Source organism: Bombina bombina, chromosome 1, assembly GCF_027579735.1.
Source record: "Bombina bombina isolate aBomBom1 chromosome 1, aBomBom1.pri, whole genome shotgun sequence".
Taxonomy (NCBI): Eukaryota; Metazoa; Chordata; class Amphibia; order Anura; family Bombinatoridae; genus Bombina; species Bombina bombina.
The window spans coordinates 963,542,170-963,559,098 of record NC_069499.1 but is presented as its reverse complement, the minus strand read 5'-3'; the positions used below and the strand labels follow the sequence as shown (position 1 = coordinate 963,559,098).

Genomic DNA, 16,929 nt, shown 5'->3' with positions numbered 1-16,929 from the left:
CTCTGCAGGAAGGTTTATCTTAGCCTGATGTCATAAAACTTCTAGGCTGGTTACTATTAAAGGACTACTCAATGCAATAGAATTGCATTATTAAAGGGACAGTTCACCCAAAAAAATTCTCCCCTTTAAATTGTTCCCAATGATCCATTTTACCTGCTGTAGTGTCTTAAATAGTTTACAAGTAGCTCCTTTACTCCTATTTCAGCATATGAAATAGCTGATTTAGCCTGTGGTATCACAACCTATACTAAAAATTTTGATACTGGAGTATATGCTATTGACAGACTATGTAAACACAGCCAGCAGAAGAAATTACACTCTCGGTGGGTTGCAGGATAGTTTAAGTAATAAAATGTAAATTTTCCATTGTTCTTTCTAAGTATTGAGCTTTGCTTTACAAACAGATATAAGATAAGGAAGCAAGTCTGTGTGAATAAAAGTGATAACATAATGAGATCTGATATTAGCTGGAAGCTTGTAATAGGCTGTGGTTTAAAAGCACAAAACCAGCTAATTCATATACATAAATATATCTGAAAATGCAAATTCTCAAACATTGTATATTCTGCAGCTGGTATAACAAGTCATTGAAAATACAATAATTGGAAAACAATTTTACGGTGTACTGTCCCTTTAACAAGTGCATAAAAAAAAGACAATGATTTAACACCTACACTAAATTTCAAATAAGCAGCACATTGTTTTTCTGACAAATTTATTTTTCCATAATTTTCTGGCCCCTTGTATCATGTGACAGAAATCAGCCAATAACAGACTAGTATATGTATACTTTATGAGCTTGTACACATGCTCAGTAGGATCTTGTTCTCTAGAAATTCTGAATCTAAAAAGACTGTGCTAAATTTGATAATGTCAGTAAATTGGAAAGTGTCATAACTGCATGATCTATCTGAATCATAAACGTTTATTTTGACTTGAGTGTCCCTTTAACTCCTTCCCACCATTAGGATGTTCTGTGCCGTCCTAACTGTACTGGGCTTTAGCGCCATTAGGACGGCATAGAGCGCCCTAGCCATTTGGCTGTCCTGAAGCTATAACTGCTTCCTAAATGGGATCGCGGGTTGGAGGTCATGTCTAGCTTAATAGGCACTCCCTCCTGACCCAATCCAAATTATTGAAATCATGCAATCGCATGAACGATTGCATCGTTTCAATTATTACTTATTTGTTTAGATTGGAACAAATAAGTCCTGACAGGAAGGGGCTAAGTGAATTGACTAGACAACAGGGAGTCAGGCTTGCTCATGCCTATTATCAGTCAGAATGTAGCCTAATTTTCAAAGATGTCAGTTCCCAATTCACACTAGCGGCGGGGTTACACTAAGGATTTCTAAGTGCTCACTATGCAAGAAAACAAGTAAGTCGTCATTTTTTACACAATCTGTTTCTTTTTATATTTACTTTGATTTCACATATTTGTTTTTACTGAAGGAGCACGGTTTAATATCCATTTAAACAAGTGCATGCTCCAAGAGAACAAAGTAAATTTGCTAATAAAAATAAATTGGGACTTAAAACAAACAAAACAGCATGCTCTGTGTAAATAATGAATGGAAGTTAAAATCAAACTTTCATGGTTCAGATAGACAGCAGAATATTTAAAAAAAAAAACACATAATTGTACTTCCCTTTTCAAATACACCTCTTCCTCTTAGAATCCTTTGATAAAATATAGCTCCATTCCATAACAGCATACTAAGGTAGGCTCATATGTCTTGAGCACCATATGGCAGCAATGTTTGTAACAATCTTGTACAGTTAGTGCTCAAGTCACATGCACACCCCTGCCCCTCAGTATGGAAATGAGTATAGCTTATTTTCAAGTCATACCATGGGCGTAGGAACCCAAAAAAAGTCTGGGGGGTTAGCATTTTTACTAGCAGAGTATTCTTCAGCAAACTTGGAATTGTCCTGAATGGCACATTTTATATATATATATATATATATATATATATATATATATATATATATATATATATATATATATATATATATATATATATATATATATATATAATATACATATATATACACACACACACAGTATATATTATCGTTTCTCCTAGCTTCTCGTTTTCTCTCTCTGCTATTATATTTTATAGACTAGCCGAACTACATGCCAATAGCTTTGAGCCCGTACCCATAACAAGGGGGTGGGCACGCTCACTAAGAAGCATAGACGTGTGCATATAGGGGTGATTGGGTGTGCCCAGCGACAACCCATGTGCATGTCTATGGTGACAGATGGCCTTCGCAACTCTCTGCCTGGTTACTGCTGAACATAGCCAGCTAATAAGCAATCCTCCTGCCCAGGGGAAGATTGGCAACTATTGGCCCAGTTTTACACTAGTAGAAATAGTAGTAGTATGAATGTTTTTCTAGCTATAAGTGCAAGTAATAGCTTAGATCACATATGTGCTATTGCATCCGTGTTCATGCCCCCTTAGCCCTTTTTATATAAAATATACATCCAATTGAAACATCAGCTCAGCTATATGCCCAAATGAGAGATCATGTCAGATACATGGCCCCACGGCCCTTTCATGTCAGCTATTTGTCAAAATTAGACCTCTGAACAGATAAATGGACTCAGTTCCCCCTTTATTGCTGATAAATACCCAAATAAGATCTCACATTAAATGTTTAACTCTTGCAGACCACTGTATGCCAGCTTTGTGCCTAATAATGCCTGAGATCAGATAAATAGTCTCTTTGAGGACCCATCGTGCAGCTATATACCCAAATTAGAGCCCAGATCATAGGCTTAAACACTGAATTTTCTCCAAACCCAATATATGCCCAAATTAAATTTTAGGTCATGTACACAGCCCCTTTAGCCCTGGTATTCTCTAACTCTACTCAATCATTCAGGTCTGAGAAGACTTAGGCACACATGTAAATGTAATGGCACCTTTAAAAAAAAAAATCACAATCTATACTTTGCAACACAATTCTGCAATATATATTTCTTACAGCATCCACAACTCCGGCACTTTATCACACTTAAAAACAAACACACACAGTAACAGACACACACACGAACAAACACACACACACAAACAAATTCACACTCTTGCTCACAATGACAGACAAACACACACAGGAACAAATTCACACTCTTGCTCATAATGTCAGACAAACACACACAGGAACAAATTCACACTTTTGCTCACAATGACAGACAAACACACACAGGAACAAACACACTCTTGCTCATAATGACATACAGATACACAGGAGAAAACGCACACTTGCTTGCTCACACACAAACAGACTCACACTCTTGCTCTCACACAACACACACATGAACAAACTTAAACACTTGCTCGCAGTCAGTGGCGTAGCGTGGGTTGTCAGCGCCCAGGGCAAGGCAAGTATTGTGCCCCCTAACCCATTAGCACTGACTGAGTCTCTTCCACCAGTACAGTGATGCATTTGTGAGTGCGCACGGTAGCGCATAGGGTTGCTACCTTTTGCCCAGAATATTCCTGGACACTTTTTAAAAGGGGGTGGAGAGGGTGTGTCTCAGGGTGTGGCTTGGGGGCGTGGCTTCTCACAGCCACAAATTCAATATGAAATCAAATTTTTATATATATATTATATATGTGTATATATATATATATATATATATTACTATATTATATATATATATATATATATATATATAAAATATGTATGTTTGTATATATATATATATATATATATATATATTATATATATATATATATATATATATATATATATTATAGAGCAGGCAGGCAGGAAGGTGAGTAATTCTCAAATCAGGTAATACAGAGGAAACTCTTTTTTTATAAAAACAAATTTAAAAAAAATATTTTACCTAGAAAAAACTGCAGATCATATCATTAGGAAGAAGTTGAACAGTACCCAAATAGGAGGGTCACGGCCTGGCCACCTCTGTCGGACTCGTCGTACTAGCAGCTCGCACCGACACCGCTCCCGCACACCAACGAGATCACATGACTGGGTGGGACTTGGGTCTTTGGGAGGCGAGTTGAGAGGAGGACTGGTTGGACTATCGACCATGGTCCGTGACCTCATCATGATGCACTTCAGGCTGCAGTCAGGGCCTCCTCCTAATTTCCCTTGATGATAAGTGTGACTGACTCACGCACATTCTTCAACCCCCCCTAATTATTAATACCGGGGCAAGTGGCAATCCTAGTAGTGCACCTTATGAATTGGCAGGCGGCTCCCTTACAAGCAACCACCACGGCCCTGCCGCCTGCAATGTTTATAACGAATTAAATTCCTTAGGGGCGCAAATTTCTTTTGAAATTTTGCGCCCCTAAGAATTTTGCGCCCGGGGCAACCGCCCCTGTGGCCCCCCCCACGCTACGCCACTGCTCGCAGTGACAGACAAACACACACAGGAACAAACTCTTGCTCACAATGACAGACAAACACACAAAGGAACAAATTCGCACTCTTGCTCATAATGTCAGACAAACACACACAGGAACAAATTCACACTCTTGCTCCCAATGACAGACAAACACACACAGGAACAAACACACTCTTGCTCATAATGACATACAGATACACAGGAGCAAACTCACACTTGCTTGCTCACACACAAACAGACTCACACTCTTGCTCTCACACAACACACACATGAACAAACTTAAACACTTGCTCGCAGCGACAGGCAAACACACAGGAACAAACTTACACACTTGCTCACAGTGACAGGCAAACACACAGGAACAAATTTACATTCTTGCTGTCTAGGGCTGCAACTAACGATTATTTTCATAATCGATTAATCGGACGATTATTTTTTCGATTAATCGACTAATCGGATGAAATCCCCCCCCCCCCTATATTTAAAAAAAATCCACAACTAAGGTGGGATATTTATCTTTGTTTACTCTCAATGCAATGCAAGAGGCCTCTTAAAGTAAGCATGGACTTCATTCTAACAATCATTTTTTTAATATCTATATGCAATGGTAAATAACCAGCTATAAGGTTAAGGAGAAAAATATCTAGTCCGCTCTTAAACTAACAGAAATATAATTAGAGGTTGACTTTGGTACATATTACAATTAATTAAAAATATAAAAAAACAAAAAAAAGTCAAAAGCGCTAAGGATTATATATCAACAACAGGACAAAGCCTTACACATTTATCTATATGGTAAATATAATAAGCAATAGCAAGCGATCCACTAATAATTGTGCCAACAGATAATAGTGTACATCAATTAAAATAGCTACCATCAATCTAGGGCTAGGTATACATAACAAGCTCAGCACTAAATCATGCAAAGCAAAGTCTCAAACCACTTGATTTAATATAAACAATCCAAGTGATGACTCAAATTATTTCTGGGTTCCACATAAGCCAGGAGTAGTTGTAAACTTATACTGTCCTGAAAAAGTAAAACGTCTCTAGAAGTCCTTTAGGCTAAGGGCATAACCATAAATCACAATACTATGTGCAGGAGCTCATTGTAATGAAGTAGCTGGTGCCATGCACAGACCAACTAATTGCTAACCAACTAATTGATTATGAGATTCTTTGACAACTATTTTCATTATCGATTATGTCGATTAGTTGTTGCAGCTCTATTGCTGTCACACACACAGGAATAAGCTCACACACTTGTTCACAGACACACACATACATACAAGCCAAGTGCCCACTTTAACATAAATAGATAGGCTTACCAGAAGTCCCACTTTTACTGGGATTGTCCCAGTTTGGAGGCACTGTCCCAGTGTCCCACCCAGTTGTTCATTCTGTCCCAGTAGGGTTGCCACCTCCAGGTTTCAAATCATGTGTCCGGGTTTCAGACCGCCTGAAACCTGGACACAATATACAAAATGACGGGACTGTGGCTCTCCAGCATAGTTGGATGTTGGTACTTTGTTACATACAGCCCTGCTTAGCTTAACGTTCGTGTCCTTCAAAGTTTACATTTAGTAATACAAGCTGAGTGAGCAGCATAGGGTTTTTTAATTTTGTATTATTACTTGGTTTATTTTTCTAAGAATTTAACACCCCCCCCCCCCCCCGACCCCTGGTGACATTGCCGGTGATACACTTTTAGGGGAATCATATGGGTATGACTAGGAAGTACAGACAGGAAGGCCTGGATCTTGCTTTACTTCATGCATGATAACATTTTGGCTATAATCTTCCTCCATTATGGTATAGAGTAGCCTCTTAAACAGCTTTAGCAGGTACGTGCTTCTTTTTTTACTTATTTCATTCAATGTTGTATTTATGCCTCATCAGTATTTGGCTCTGTTCCTTAATTAGACACATAAAACACATATTACACTGCAGATATTAAATTGTGAAATTGATAATTATGAAAGTGATAATTATGCTTGATGTTTGGCATTATTTAGAATCTGAGATTTAGATTAATGACTTATTTGCCATGACAACGTAATGGTGCCTTTTTCACTAGGGGGTGGTGTTATGGTCTATTTAAACTGTGTGATTCACTTGTTTGACTGAGGAAGGGTAGAGTATCCACGAAATATTACACACATAAAAGCTACTACTTTAAAAGGACCGGTAATTGCCACGCCCCCTTGACCACGCTCCTGGCCACACCCCCACTGGCACTGCACCAGATGGTCCCAGTTTCACCTCTAAAAATTATGGTAAGCCTATAAATAGAGAGACACTCATCTGCCAATGGCTACGTTGATCTCTACCTCCTTTTGCACAATTCCAGTGGCTGAACTTCATTTTGCACATCAGCTGGCTCTCACACTGGTTCTGCATCTGAACACTAGCTAGCGCCCTCTTTAACTGAGTACTAGCTAGCCCCCCGCACCCATTCTGCACCAGAGCACATGCTGGCTCCCACACCCATTCTGCACCCGAGCACTAGCTGGCTCCTATACCCATTCTGCACCCGAGCACTTGCTGGGTCCCACACCCATTCTGCACCTTAACACTAGCTGGCTCCCACACCCATTCTGCACGTCCCCTCCCTCTCGCTGCTATTAGAAGCACATTCTGGGAGAGCAGAATGTTAGCCTAACAATTGATGACTCACACAGACAGTCACTACCATTTTTGTGAGTTGCTAACTGTGCACTAACTTTGGAATGAGGGAACTAGCAAAATATGGTGAAAGAGCTCTGGAAATAACAGTAAAACAGCTGTGTCGGTGATAGCTGTAGAGCAGCGACAATGTGAGGTAAAAAAAATAAAACTAAATATGAATGGTTTGTCAGGTACCGAGACCTCTGTACCTGCACCACAAGCCCCATTTGATAGCATCTACAGTGGCCCGGGATGTAAACATTATCTGCCCCCCCCCACATGATTTCCTGGGGGGGTCGGGGATGCGTCCCCACATCCCTCCCAGTTCCTACACCCATGAGTGAAAGAGGTCAATTTCTTTACTAAATTAAATTAGAGGGTTTTTTTTTAACTTTATGTTCTGTCTATATCATGGAAGTTGAATTTTGACTTCCTTATCTTTTTATTAAAGTTGTTTCTGTATGAGCTTGCAAAATTAATATTTGTGCTAATTAATTGATAAGGATAACTACCCTAGCTATACTAGCTCAAAATGACGAGATCCAGTGTCCAATGTAAAATATTCTCAAATACCCTTGCTTAGATGAAATAAAATAAATACAATGTAATTTGAAATCTGGTTTGTTAACAGACATTCTAGATGGACTTTCTCAATCTAATCTACCATCAAATCTTTATTTATTTAAATGTGTTTGAGGATGACATGAGAATGTTTTTTTTTTTCTTTTCAAATTTTTAAACCTTTCATTCAACTGGGATTAATCTAAATAAAGTTCTGAGTAAAAGTAACAGGCACATGAACTAACTATTTACGTCATAAAAGTCTCACCAAGGTGTAAAGTACTCAAAACTATGCGTGCAGCAAAGGAGCTTAACATGTTTGTTACAAAGGGCATTTACTGCATGTTATGTCTGCAGAACCAAAAGTTTAACAGATGAATATATCATGGGAGAGTCATTTCACTTTGGTGTCACCCAACATTCAGCATTAACAGTGACAATAACTTATAAAGCTGATGCAGCATTAAAAATGTTAAAATGGACATTAGTTATTTTTATAAATATTTTTTTATGCATAGCATTTATCAGCAATAAAACAATGTATTGCAAAAGGTCTGCATACAAAATATACCTTTTAAATGCTTTTAAAATAATAACTTTCCTAGCAAACTTTGAATTGCTTTATGTGATGAATAAATCCTCTTGTTTTCTTATCTACTTTGCTGATTGAACAATCACTGTGTAGCATGTTGCACTATCTAAATTCAGAATTATACAGCGCCTACTCCAGCCTCTATTGGGCCAAATGAAAAGCTACAATTTGTAATAATAATATTTGTCAATAATAAATAAGGAAAACAGACTGCAATCTATTTTTAACTACACATAATTAAATATTTCATGGAAATTAAATGTCTGGTTTAAAGGAGCATTCCAATATATTACAGCATGTAATTATGAAACCGCAAGCACTAGTAAATAAGAACATGTAATTTTATACAGTAGATCATTAATCAAACAACAGTGAAAGCAATTTGTCATTACACAATGTTACACAATGAATGATGATTTAATGTTTATATATCTAATCAGCATTCTGTTCAGTAATAAATATTAAGAATCAGCTAGATAAAATCATTCAGGTTTTCAATGGAAATCTATATCTACCAATGGGGTTTACCACAGGTATGTGTAGTTACTTACCAATCCTATCTCTTCTGTTTAAGCTTTTATTACATTTAGGATGGAGTGTTTTTTTTATTAAATATCCTCTCATTATTTATTTAAAGAGCATAAGTAAAAAAAGATCAGATAAGCTATTTAACTTTTAACAAACCTATTGTGTAACATGACACCAAAAAACCTTTCCTGTTCCTTCAGAGAAGAGAAGATGATTCTTAATTACCTCTGTTTTCTTAAAGGGACAGTGTAATCAGGCAAGCAACAGATAAGAGGTTATTAGCTGGTGCAGGAGCACCCTTTAAAGGAACAGTAAACCTTTAGAATGTATTATAATATATTTAGTTATGGATAGTAAAACAACTTTGAAATAAACTTCCGTTATTTATTTTGCCCCCTTTACATATAATTTAGCTCTGAAAATCTTGGCTTCTTTCTTTAAATCTTAGACCTGGAAAAGCACCCAGCAGACTTCTTACAGTCAACACTGCTACACATCTTTCCCTTCCTAGTTGGCTTTAAAGGGCCAGTATACCATAACATTTGTTTTTCGCCTAATGTGATTTCAATTACTTTTTTTTTACCAGATGCACAGTATACAATGATTGAGATTTTCTTTTGTAAGGCTTATTTGTATGTATAAAATAGTTCATTTTGTGGTTTGAAGCCACAACCTAATAAAATGGGTTGAGCTTGTAGGTATAATTAGATCTCATTACTTTATCACATTGTGTACATATAAATGCTTCTGTATCTTATATCTGTCCATAAACCAATCACCAATACTTGGAGAGAGAACAATACGAAATTAACATTTTATTACCCTATCTTTTCTATACCCCACTGGGAGTGTAATTTCTTCTGCTGGCTGTGTTTACACAGCTTTACCTGGAGGCCAAAAACTTTCAGCATGGGAGTGGATACCACAGGCTAAATAAACTAATTTTAAATGCCAATATAAGGGTAATGGAAATACTTGTAAACAATTTAATACACTCCAGCAGATAAAGTGGATCATTGGGAACAAATAAAGAGGAGAGCATTTTTGAGTAAACTGTCCCTTTAACAGATAACAACTGCAAAACAATTCACTTATTATTAGAAATATGACCATAGCTAGCATTGTTGTCTGCCGAACAAAGCCTGGATAGGCTCCTCCAAATAAGGCAAATGATGGGTGTAGTTGAATTATTTAGAAAGAAATTTGGCAAACACAATGTTAACTTGATTTAAAAATGTTTATACGTGGTGCATATTTTATTCCATACCAAGACAACATAAATATCTTCTAATTACAGGGTGTTAGCTATCCCTTTAAAAATTGTGTCTTTCTCCCACCCCCCACTGGGAGGTTGGTTTCTTCTTGTTTACATAGCCTTTCTGTAGCCATTACTGCAGTATTGATTTTTTAGTATAGGTGGTGGTTTCAACAGGAAAATCAGCTACTTCACATGACAAATTAAAGGTAAAGGAGATACCGGTATTCCTCATAAAGGGATAGATTACAAGAGAACTGCAACAGATAGCGCACAGTGCGTTGTATTTACTGCACGAAGAACAGTGCACAATCTGGTATTATAAGTATAGAATCTTAATGCGCCAACTTTTTTTACTGCACTCTATGCTTTGAGTGGATTACACAGGGTGCGTTATTATCACTCATATTGAGTGATGAGTTAAATGTTGCGCTCAAGCTCAAAACAAAGTAGCGCTGGAAAATGTAGCGCTTTTGGTGACCTGAAGTAAAGTGTTAAGTTAACGCTGGAAATTATGCAGAACAAAACACATGTAAAATATTCAAATAAAGTATTTTACGAATATTTATACATATTAAATGTAAAATCAAAGTTTACTATTAAAAAAAATATATTTTAACAGTGATTTGAAGGGGAAATGGTATATGATCAGGTGGTGGACTGAAAAGGGCTCAAAAGGCGTGTGTGTACATACACATGTGTGTGTATATATATATATATATATATATATATATATATATATATATATATGTGTGTGTGTATATACAATATTATACTTTTATTACCAATTTAATCCGTTTTATGGACCAGCTCCTCCCATCCGCAACTTCCTGATTTTGTTCCATGTTACGTAAACAGCGGTCCCACCCGCTGTTTACGTAGAGGCAATGCGCGCTCCTGGCTATCGGCACATCCGCGCATGCGTTACACACCGATGTAATTGTATATTAACATAGTATTCAATGATTGAATACATTCATTGAATACTATTGTTGAAGACAGTACAGCAGCGATCCCTCCGTAGTTTTGAAACTAACATAACATAATCGTTATTTTATATAATTCCCAATAATGTTTTCTCTTTTTGCCTTACAAACGCATTAGATTTGTTTTTCAAATCGAGCCAGCCCCTGTATGATCGTTACTTACCTTGCTACTTACCTTGCGATCCAAAAGTTGAAGAGTAAATTACTAAGACCCAAAATTGTTAAAGAGCGCATGCGCGAAATGTGAACGCGCATAACGTAGAGACAAGGGGTTTGGTCCCCCGCGGGGGGGGGGGGGGATTCACTGATTGGTTGACAAGATCAAGCCTACTATGTCAATCAATCATCAAAGATGGCGGGCGGAGGATTAAAAGTACGATTGCAGCTATCTAAATACAAAATACTCTGTAAATACAAATTTAATACAACAATCATCAATTAAAGTATACCTATTTTCAAATAAATTGTAATGCTGTGTTTAGCAGCCAGAATGACTTTACATTCACTTTAACTTCAATACAAAACCATAGTTTTATCTCCAAACATCACAGATTGTTTTGAAATAAGAGTGCATTTTTCAAATGCTAATTTGATGATTAGATGATCTTTAACAGAGGTCCACGTATTAATATTGCTTAAGATTTTAGCTCTAAATAGTTATAAAGGATGATTCTGGTAGACCAAGCAGTTTTTAGCATTTTTTCAATTTACTATTTTAATCAAATTAGCTTTGCTCTCCTTTGCTAAAAAATCATACCTAGATAGGCTCAGGAGCAGCAATGCGCTACTGTGAGCTAGCTGCAGATTAGTAGCTGCACTTATATGCTTCTTGTCATTGGCTCACAAGATCAGCTAGCTCCTAGTAATGCAATGTTGCTTCATCAACAAAGGATACCAAAGGAATGAACCACATTTTATAAGTAAATTGGAAAGTTGTTTAAAATGGAATGTTGTTTCTGAATCATGAAAAAAACAGTTTGGGTTTGATGTCCCTTTAATTACAGCATAAATAAAGTTAGAACCTTAGTTCCTTTTCAAGTTTGTACCCCCCCCCCCCCCAGTCATGAAAAGCATCAATTTACATCACTCCCTTGCTCATTGCTTTTAATAGATTTGGAGTTTGAAAATATGCTGCAAAAATATTCACTCATTAAATTCCCTCTTTCAGAGGTTTATCCTTTGTGTTCAAAATCTCCTATGGTAACAAAAAGGTTAAAAACAACGGGGGATGGTGAAGAATTTGCTGAAGGTCGCCATCTGGAGTGAGATAAACACCTACAAATATCAGAAGATTGTCCCTACCCTTTGTGACCCATTAACAACTCAAATATAAAGACTTTATAATGATGTCAATAAATTAAAGGGATACGAAACCCCCCAAAAAAGTTACTTCTATGATTCAGATGGATCACACCATTTTAAAAAAAAGTTTCCAAATTGACTTCTGTTATGAAATTTGCTTCATGCCCATAATATTCTGTGTTAAAGAGATACCTAGGTAGGCATCTGGAGCATTACTTGGCAAGAAATAGTGTTCTTGCAATTGCAAATGGATAACATTATTGCAAAACTGCTGCCATATAGTGCTTCAAAAATGGGCTGGGCTCTAAGCATTACGTCCCTGCTTTTCAACAAAAGATACAAAGAGAGCAAAAAAAGACAATAGAAGTAAAATAGAAAGCTGTTTGACATTGCATGCTGTATCTAAATTTTGAAAGAAAGAAAAATTGGGTTATCCCTTTAACATTTAAAAAAAAATATGGGCGTAATAACAATGTGAGAATATGGCCAGCATCACTGTAACAATTTCAGATGAATTTTGATTTGGTGCAGACATACTCTGTATAATAAGCTGCTACAATGTATTGTATTACAGAGGTAAGAGGAAGTGGGCATTTTGTTCTAGGAATGTTAATTACTGATGCAGCCCCTGAATTAAAAGCCTGAAGGTTTTTTGGGAATGATTTCTTATCTTTTTCCACCAAAGCCAGTTCCTCTTGCACTTATAAAGAAAAATGTAGCACACATTTGAAAACATTACTTTTATGAATTAAACAAACTAGAACAATAACTATTTTATAAGCCACACGTGCATTTTTGTTTAGTTTTTTTTGCTTTTTTTATAAGTCCTTACGCACAGACACAATTTCTAACAGTCATTTTTATTCCATCCCCCCCCCCACCACCACCACCGTAATTCCTCTACATTTTCCTTATGCAACACACGCAGCAACTGGATCATTTCCTGTTTGTAGTTTAGTGTATATGGTTGTATAGTAATAGTCTTCTTAAAGAATAGCTTACATGCAGCAATACGTCCCTCCGAGGCATTTTTTTCTGACAGATTGATATTATTTTTATTTCATGTCAGTCATGTTTCTCTCTAAGAGCCAAATGGTTCCTAATAAAGATGTAGAAAAAGCAAAAATTGTGAGTGATCCAATTTATGTTCCCGTATGCGCGCCAACAAAGGTAAATCATTGCACCATGTTGCCAGACATATGGGCTAGATTACGAGTGGCGCGCTAACTGTTGGAAGTAGCGTGTGAATAACAAGTTAGTGATAATTTGAGCTTCACTCGTAATCTAGTTCCTACATTGTTCATTAGAGGGATTTAAACATTACCAGTGAGTGAGTACCCCCTTTTTTGTGGGTGTACTGACTGGTAATAAGTACCACCATCTCTGCAATCTCATAACAGGAAATATTTGTAATCATTGTGTAAATACTATAGTTTTCACAAGAGGGGGATGCAAAATATATCAAGCATTGTAAATAACTGTGTCTCTGCTTTTCTCAAAGATACTGAGCACAATATATCAATCAATGAGTACCGGCACTTTTTTGTACAGTATATATATATATATATAATATAAGTCCACAGAGTTTGGTTTAGCAAAACTTACAAAGAGTTTAAATAAATCTTCGGGAGTGCAGCCAATGAGATTAAATAGTTACACAAATCAGGGGGTATTGGCGCACATCCGCAAATAGACAACACATAATGCTGCAAAAATCACTGATGCTTTTATGTTAAAATTGGTATCTTAGTCACACAATATGGCCATATTCTGCTTAGTCACTCACCCAATTACAAAGTGTCCAAATGTCAAGAGGATGTGTGATAATACCTCTAGTTAGGATTACATTTCAATAGTAAAAACATATAGACTTCACTCAATAGATTTGTGAAAAAATAGATTTAATTTGTTATATCATAGTGATGTTTCGTGATCCACAGACCCCTTCCTTGTCTGAGAAAGGGGTCTGTGGATCCAGAAACGTCACTATGATATAACAAAATAAATCTATTTTTTTTCACAAATACAGTGAGTTCAGTCTATATGTTTTACTATATATAAATATATATAAATCAAATGTACTGTGGTATATATATATATATATATATATATATATATATACACACACACACACACATACACCAGATACACACCACACACACGACACACAGTCAGCTTGTATTAAAAGGGACATGAAACCCCCAAAAATTATTTCATTATTCAGATAGAGAATACAATTTTAAACAACTTTCTAATTTACTTCTATTATCTAATCTGTTTCATTCTCTTGGTATCATTTGTTGAAGGAGCAGCAATGCACTAATTGTTTCTAACTGAACACATGGGTGAGCCAATCACAATCAATATATATATATATATGCAGCCACCAATCAACAACTAGAACCTAGGTTCTCTGCTGCCCCTGAGCTTGCCTAGATAAGCCTTTCAGCAAAGTATAGCAAGAGAATGAAGCAAATTAAATAATAGAAGTAAATTGAAAAATTGTTAAAAATTGAATTCTCTGTCTAAATCATGAAATAAATTATTTGTGTGTCATGTCCCTTTAAGTTGTATTTGTAAAGTTTGCTCTCTTTAGACATTTTGCTATATAGCATTTTAGTTTAATCTGTCTGTTAAAAAATTGAAAAAATGCATAGACAATACCATAGTATAAATAATTAAATGCAAAAAAAAAACAACTAAACTATATCCTGAGACTTTAATGTACAAAAAATAACAACAACAAAAAATAAAAAAAAATATCTTTATGAAGTCACAATGCTGAGGGGGCAACATATTTTAACCAGGTTTCTCAGTCGTTTATATATTAAAGGGATTTTTCCCTTTTTTATTGATTTGTTTTGCATATTTTTGAAGCTTGTGAAGAGATTTCTACCATTGGAGCTCTGGGAGTTTTACTTAGCAGCCAGTGAACTTCTATCCCACAGACGTGTATTGCAGAAGTACTGCACAGACATTCATTTTCTGTTATAGTTGTAAAATAAACTATACATAATATATTTATGCATCAAAACTGGTTATTTGTAACGTGTGTAAATAGGGATCTTTCATTTGCATGATAAGACTTTTTTTTTTTTATATCTCCTTAGACTAAAGTAATCAGTAGTAAACCTTGAGAAGTTTTTGTGAAGGAAACTATCCTAAAATGAACTAGACGTGGGCTAATAATATCTTCTTATTTGTGAGGTTACCTTTTACAAAAAAAAAAAAGTTTTACTAGCACTCTTCCATGTGCAAGTCATACATTATTATACGATTTCAATGTATATCTGAATCCTTTATATTTTTACAAGCATATTCCAATCATGTTTTAAAGATACAAAATTAATCTTGCAATTATGCTGTTAAAACAAATGCCTTGCTGGCAACTATTTTGAATACCATAAATACTGTCCTTTTATTGCTTATGACTAGTGTGCGTCTATTTAATCACATATATAATCATGGAATTTAACAGAAATATACTTAGAGGAATGTGTTCCTGGAGTTATCGTCTCAGCTAATTTAGCAGCAGTATGAGTAATAGTAGCAGGTACATACAGTATGTACAGTAATTGCATTTAATGAATTACGGTTTCCAACATAACACAGCATTTGGCATGTATGGTAACAGAGGTGAATAATCAATAAGGGATGTCTTACCACAAGCACAATGAAAACCAGCAGGTAAAGTCCCCTCATTGTCTAAACCGTAGATCTGCAGTCCAGGGAGCAGATAACTTGACCAAATTCTTGTCAGGAGACCCAGATTTCCTATAGCCTGAAGTTCTTCTCCCCAGAGAACCCAGTGGCACTAGTCTGCTGGAGAAGCCTTTTCTCTCCTAGAGTAACAGCCCCGAGCAATTCCTTCAGACCAGTTGAACCAGATTCTGCACCCTCCTGCCTGTCCCACCCACTCTAAATCCCACAACCCCAACTACACAGCAACTCTATTCAAAATACTTCTCGCTCACTAGAGTGCAATTTGCTTTAGAATGCAGCTACAATTGAGATGTTTAGTGTTTACACTGAGGGCACACCCTCCCTCCCCTGATATGTGTAGTCCTGCTGCAAGAGGCCAGCCCCTTCTTTCTGCTATCTCCAGACCAAAATGTATCGTCCAGCTCTGCTGTACTATTCCTTATTTTTTTTATCGTTACAATGAATTTATTTTGGGACCTTTGGGTGTTTGTATGGTATTATTGCTGTTTAGCTGACATTGTAAATGACTTTATACGATATAATAGTTCATACGCTAAAAACACTTTTTAATTACTAAAATACGAGTAGTTTGTGATTTGAGTATGGGCAAAAGTGTTTTTTGTTTTTGTTTTTTTTAAGTATTGAATTACTGTTACCATTTTCCAGGTATATTTAAGCCATACAGCATTTTTTATAATAAAATATTTTTTTAAATGATGTTTAATCACAGATATCTGCATAAATAATGCAAATATTTTCTAAAGAAACAGAACATTTTACCCATAGTTGACCTTTTGAGTAAAACAATAATGTATATCCTTTTAACATAGAAACATAGATTTTGACTGCAGATAAAAGCCATAGGTCCAGCAAGTCTGTTCGAAATGTCCTAAAAGTATAAACGTATCTAGTTTATAGGATAGCCTTATGCTTATCCCAGGCATTCTTT

The 16,929-nt window shown here is 36.1% G+C and overlaps 1 protein-coding gene across 1 annotated transcript in view; it reads right to left on the bottom strand.

Annotated features, from left to right (window-relative positions):
* Window positions 1-16,254, bottom strand: part of CDH26 (cadherin 26) — a 238,884-nt gene extending 222,630 nt beyond the window's left edge. Inside the window, exon 1 of the mRNA XM_053705610.1 lies at window positions 15,942-16,254. Within this exon, the coding sequence (XP_053561585.1) occupies window positions 15,942-15,980 (39 nt within the window). The 5' untranslated portion in view covers window positions 15,981-16,254. The remainder of the gene's footprint in view (window positions 1-15,941) is intronic.
* Window positions 16,255-16,929: the final 675 nt, after the last annotated feature.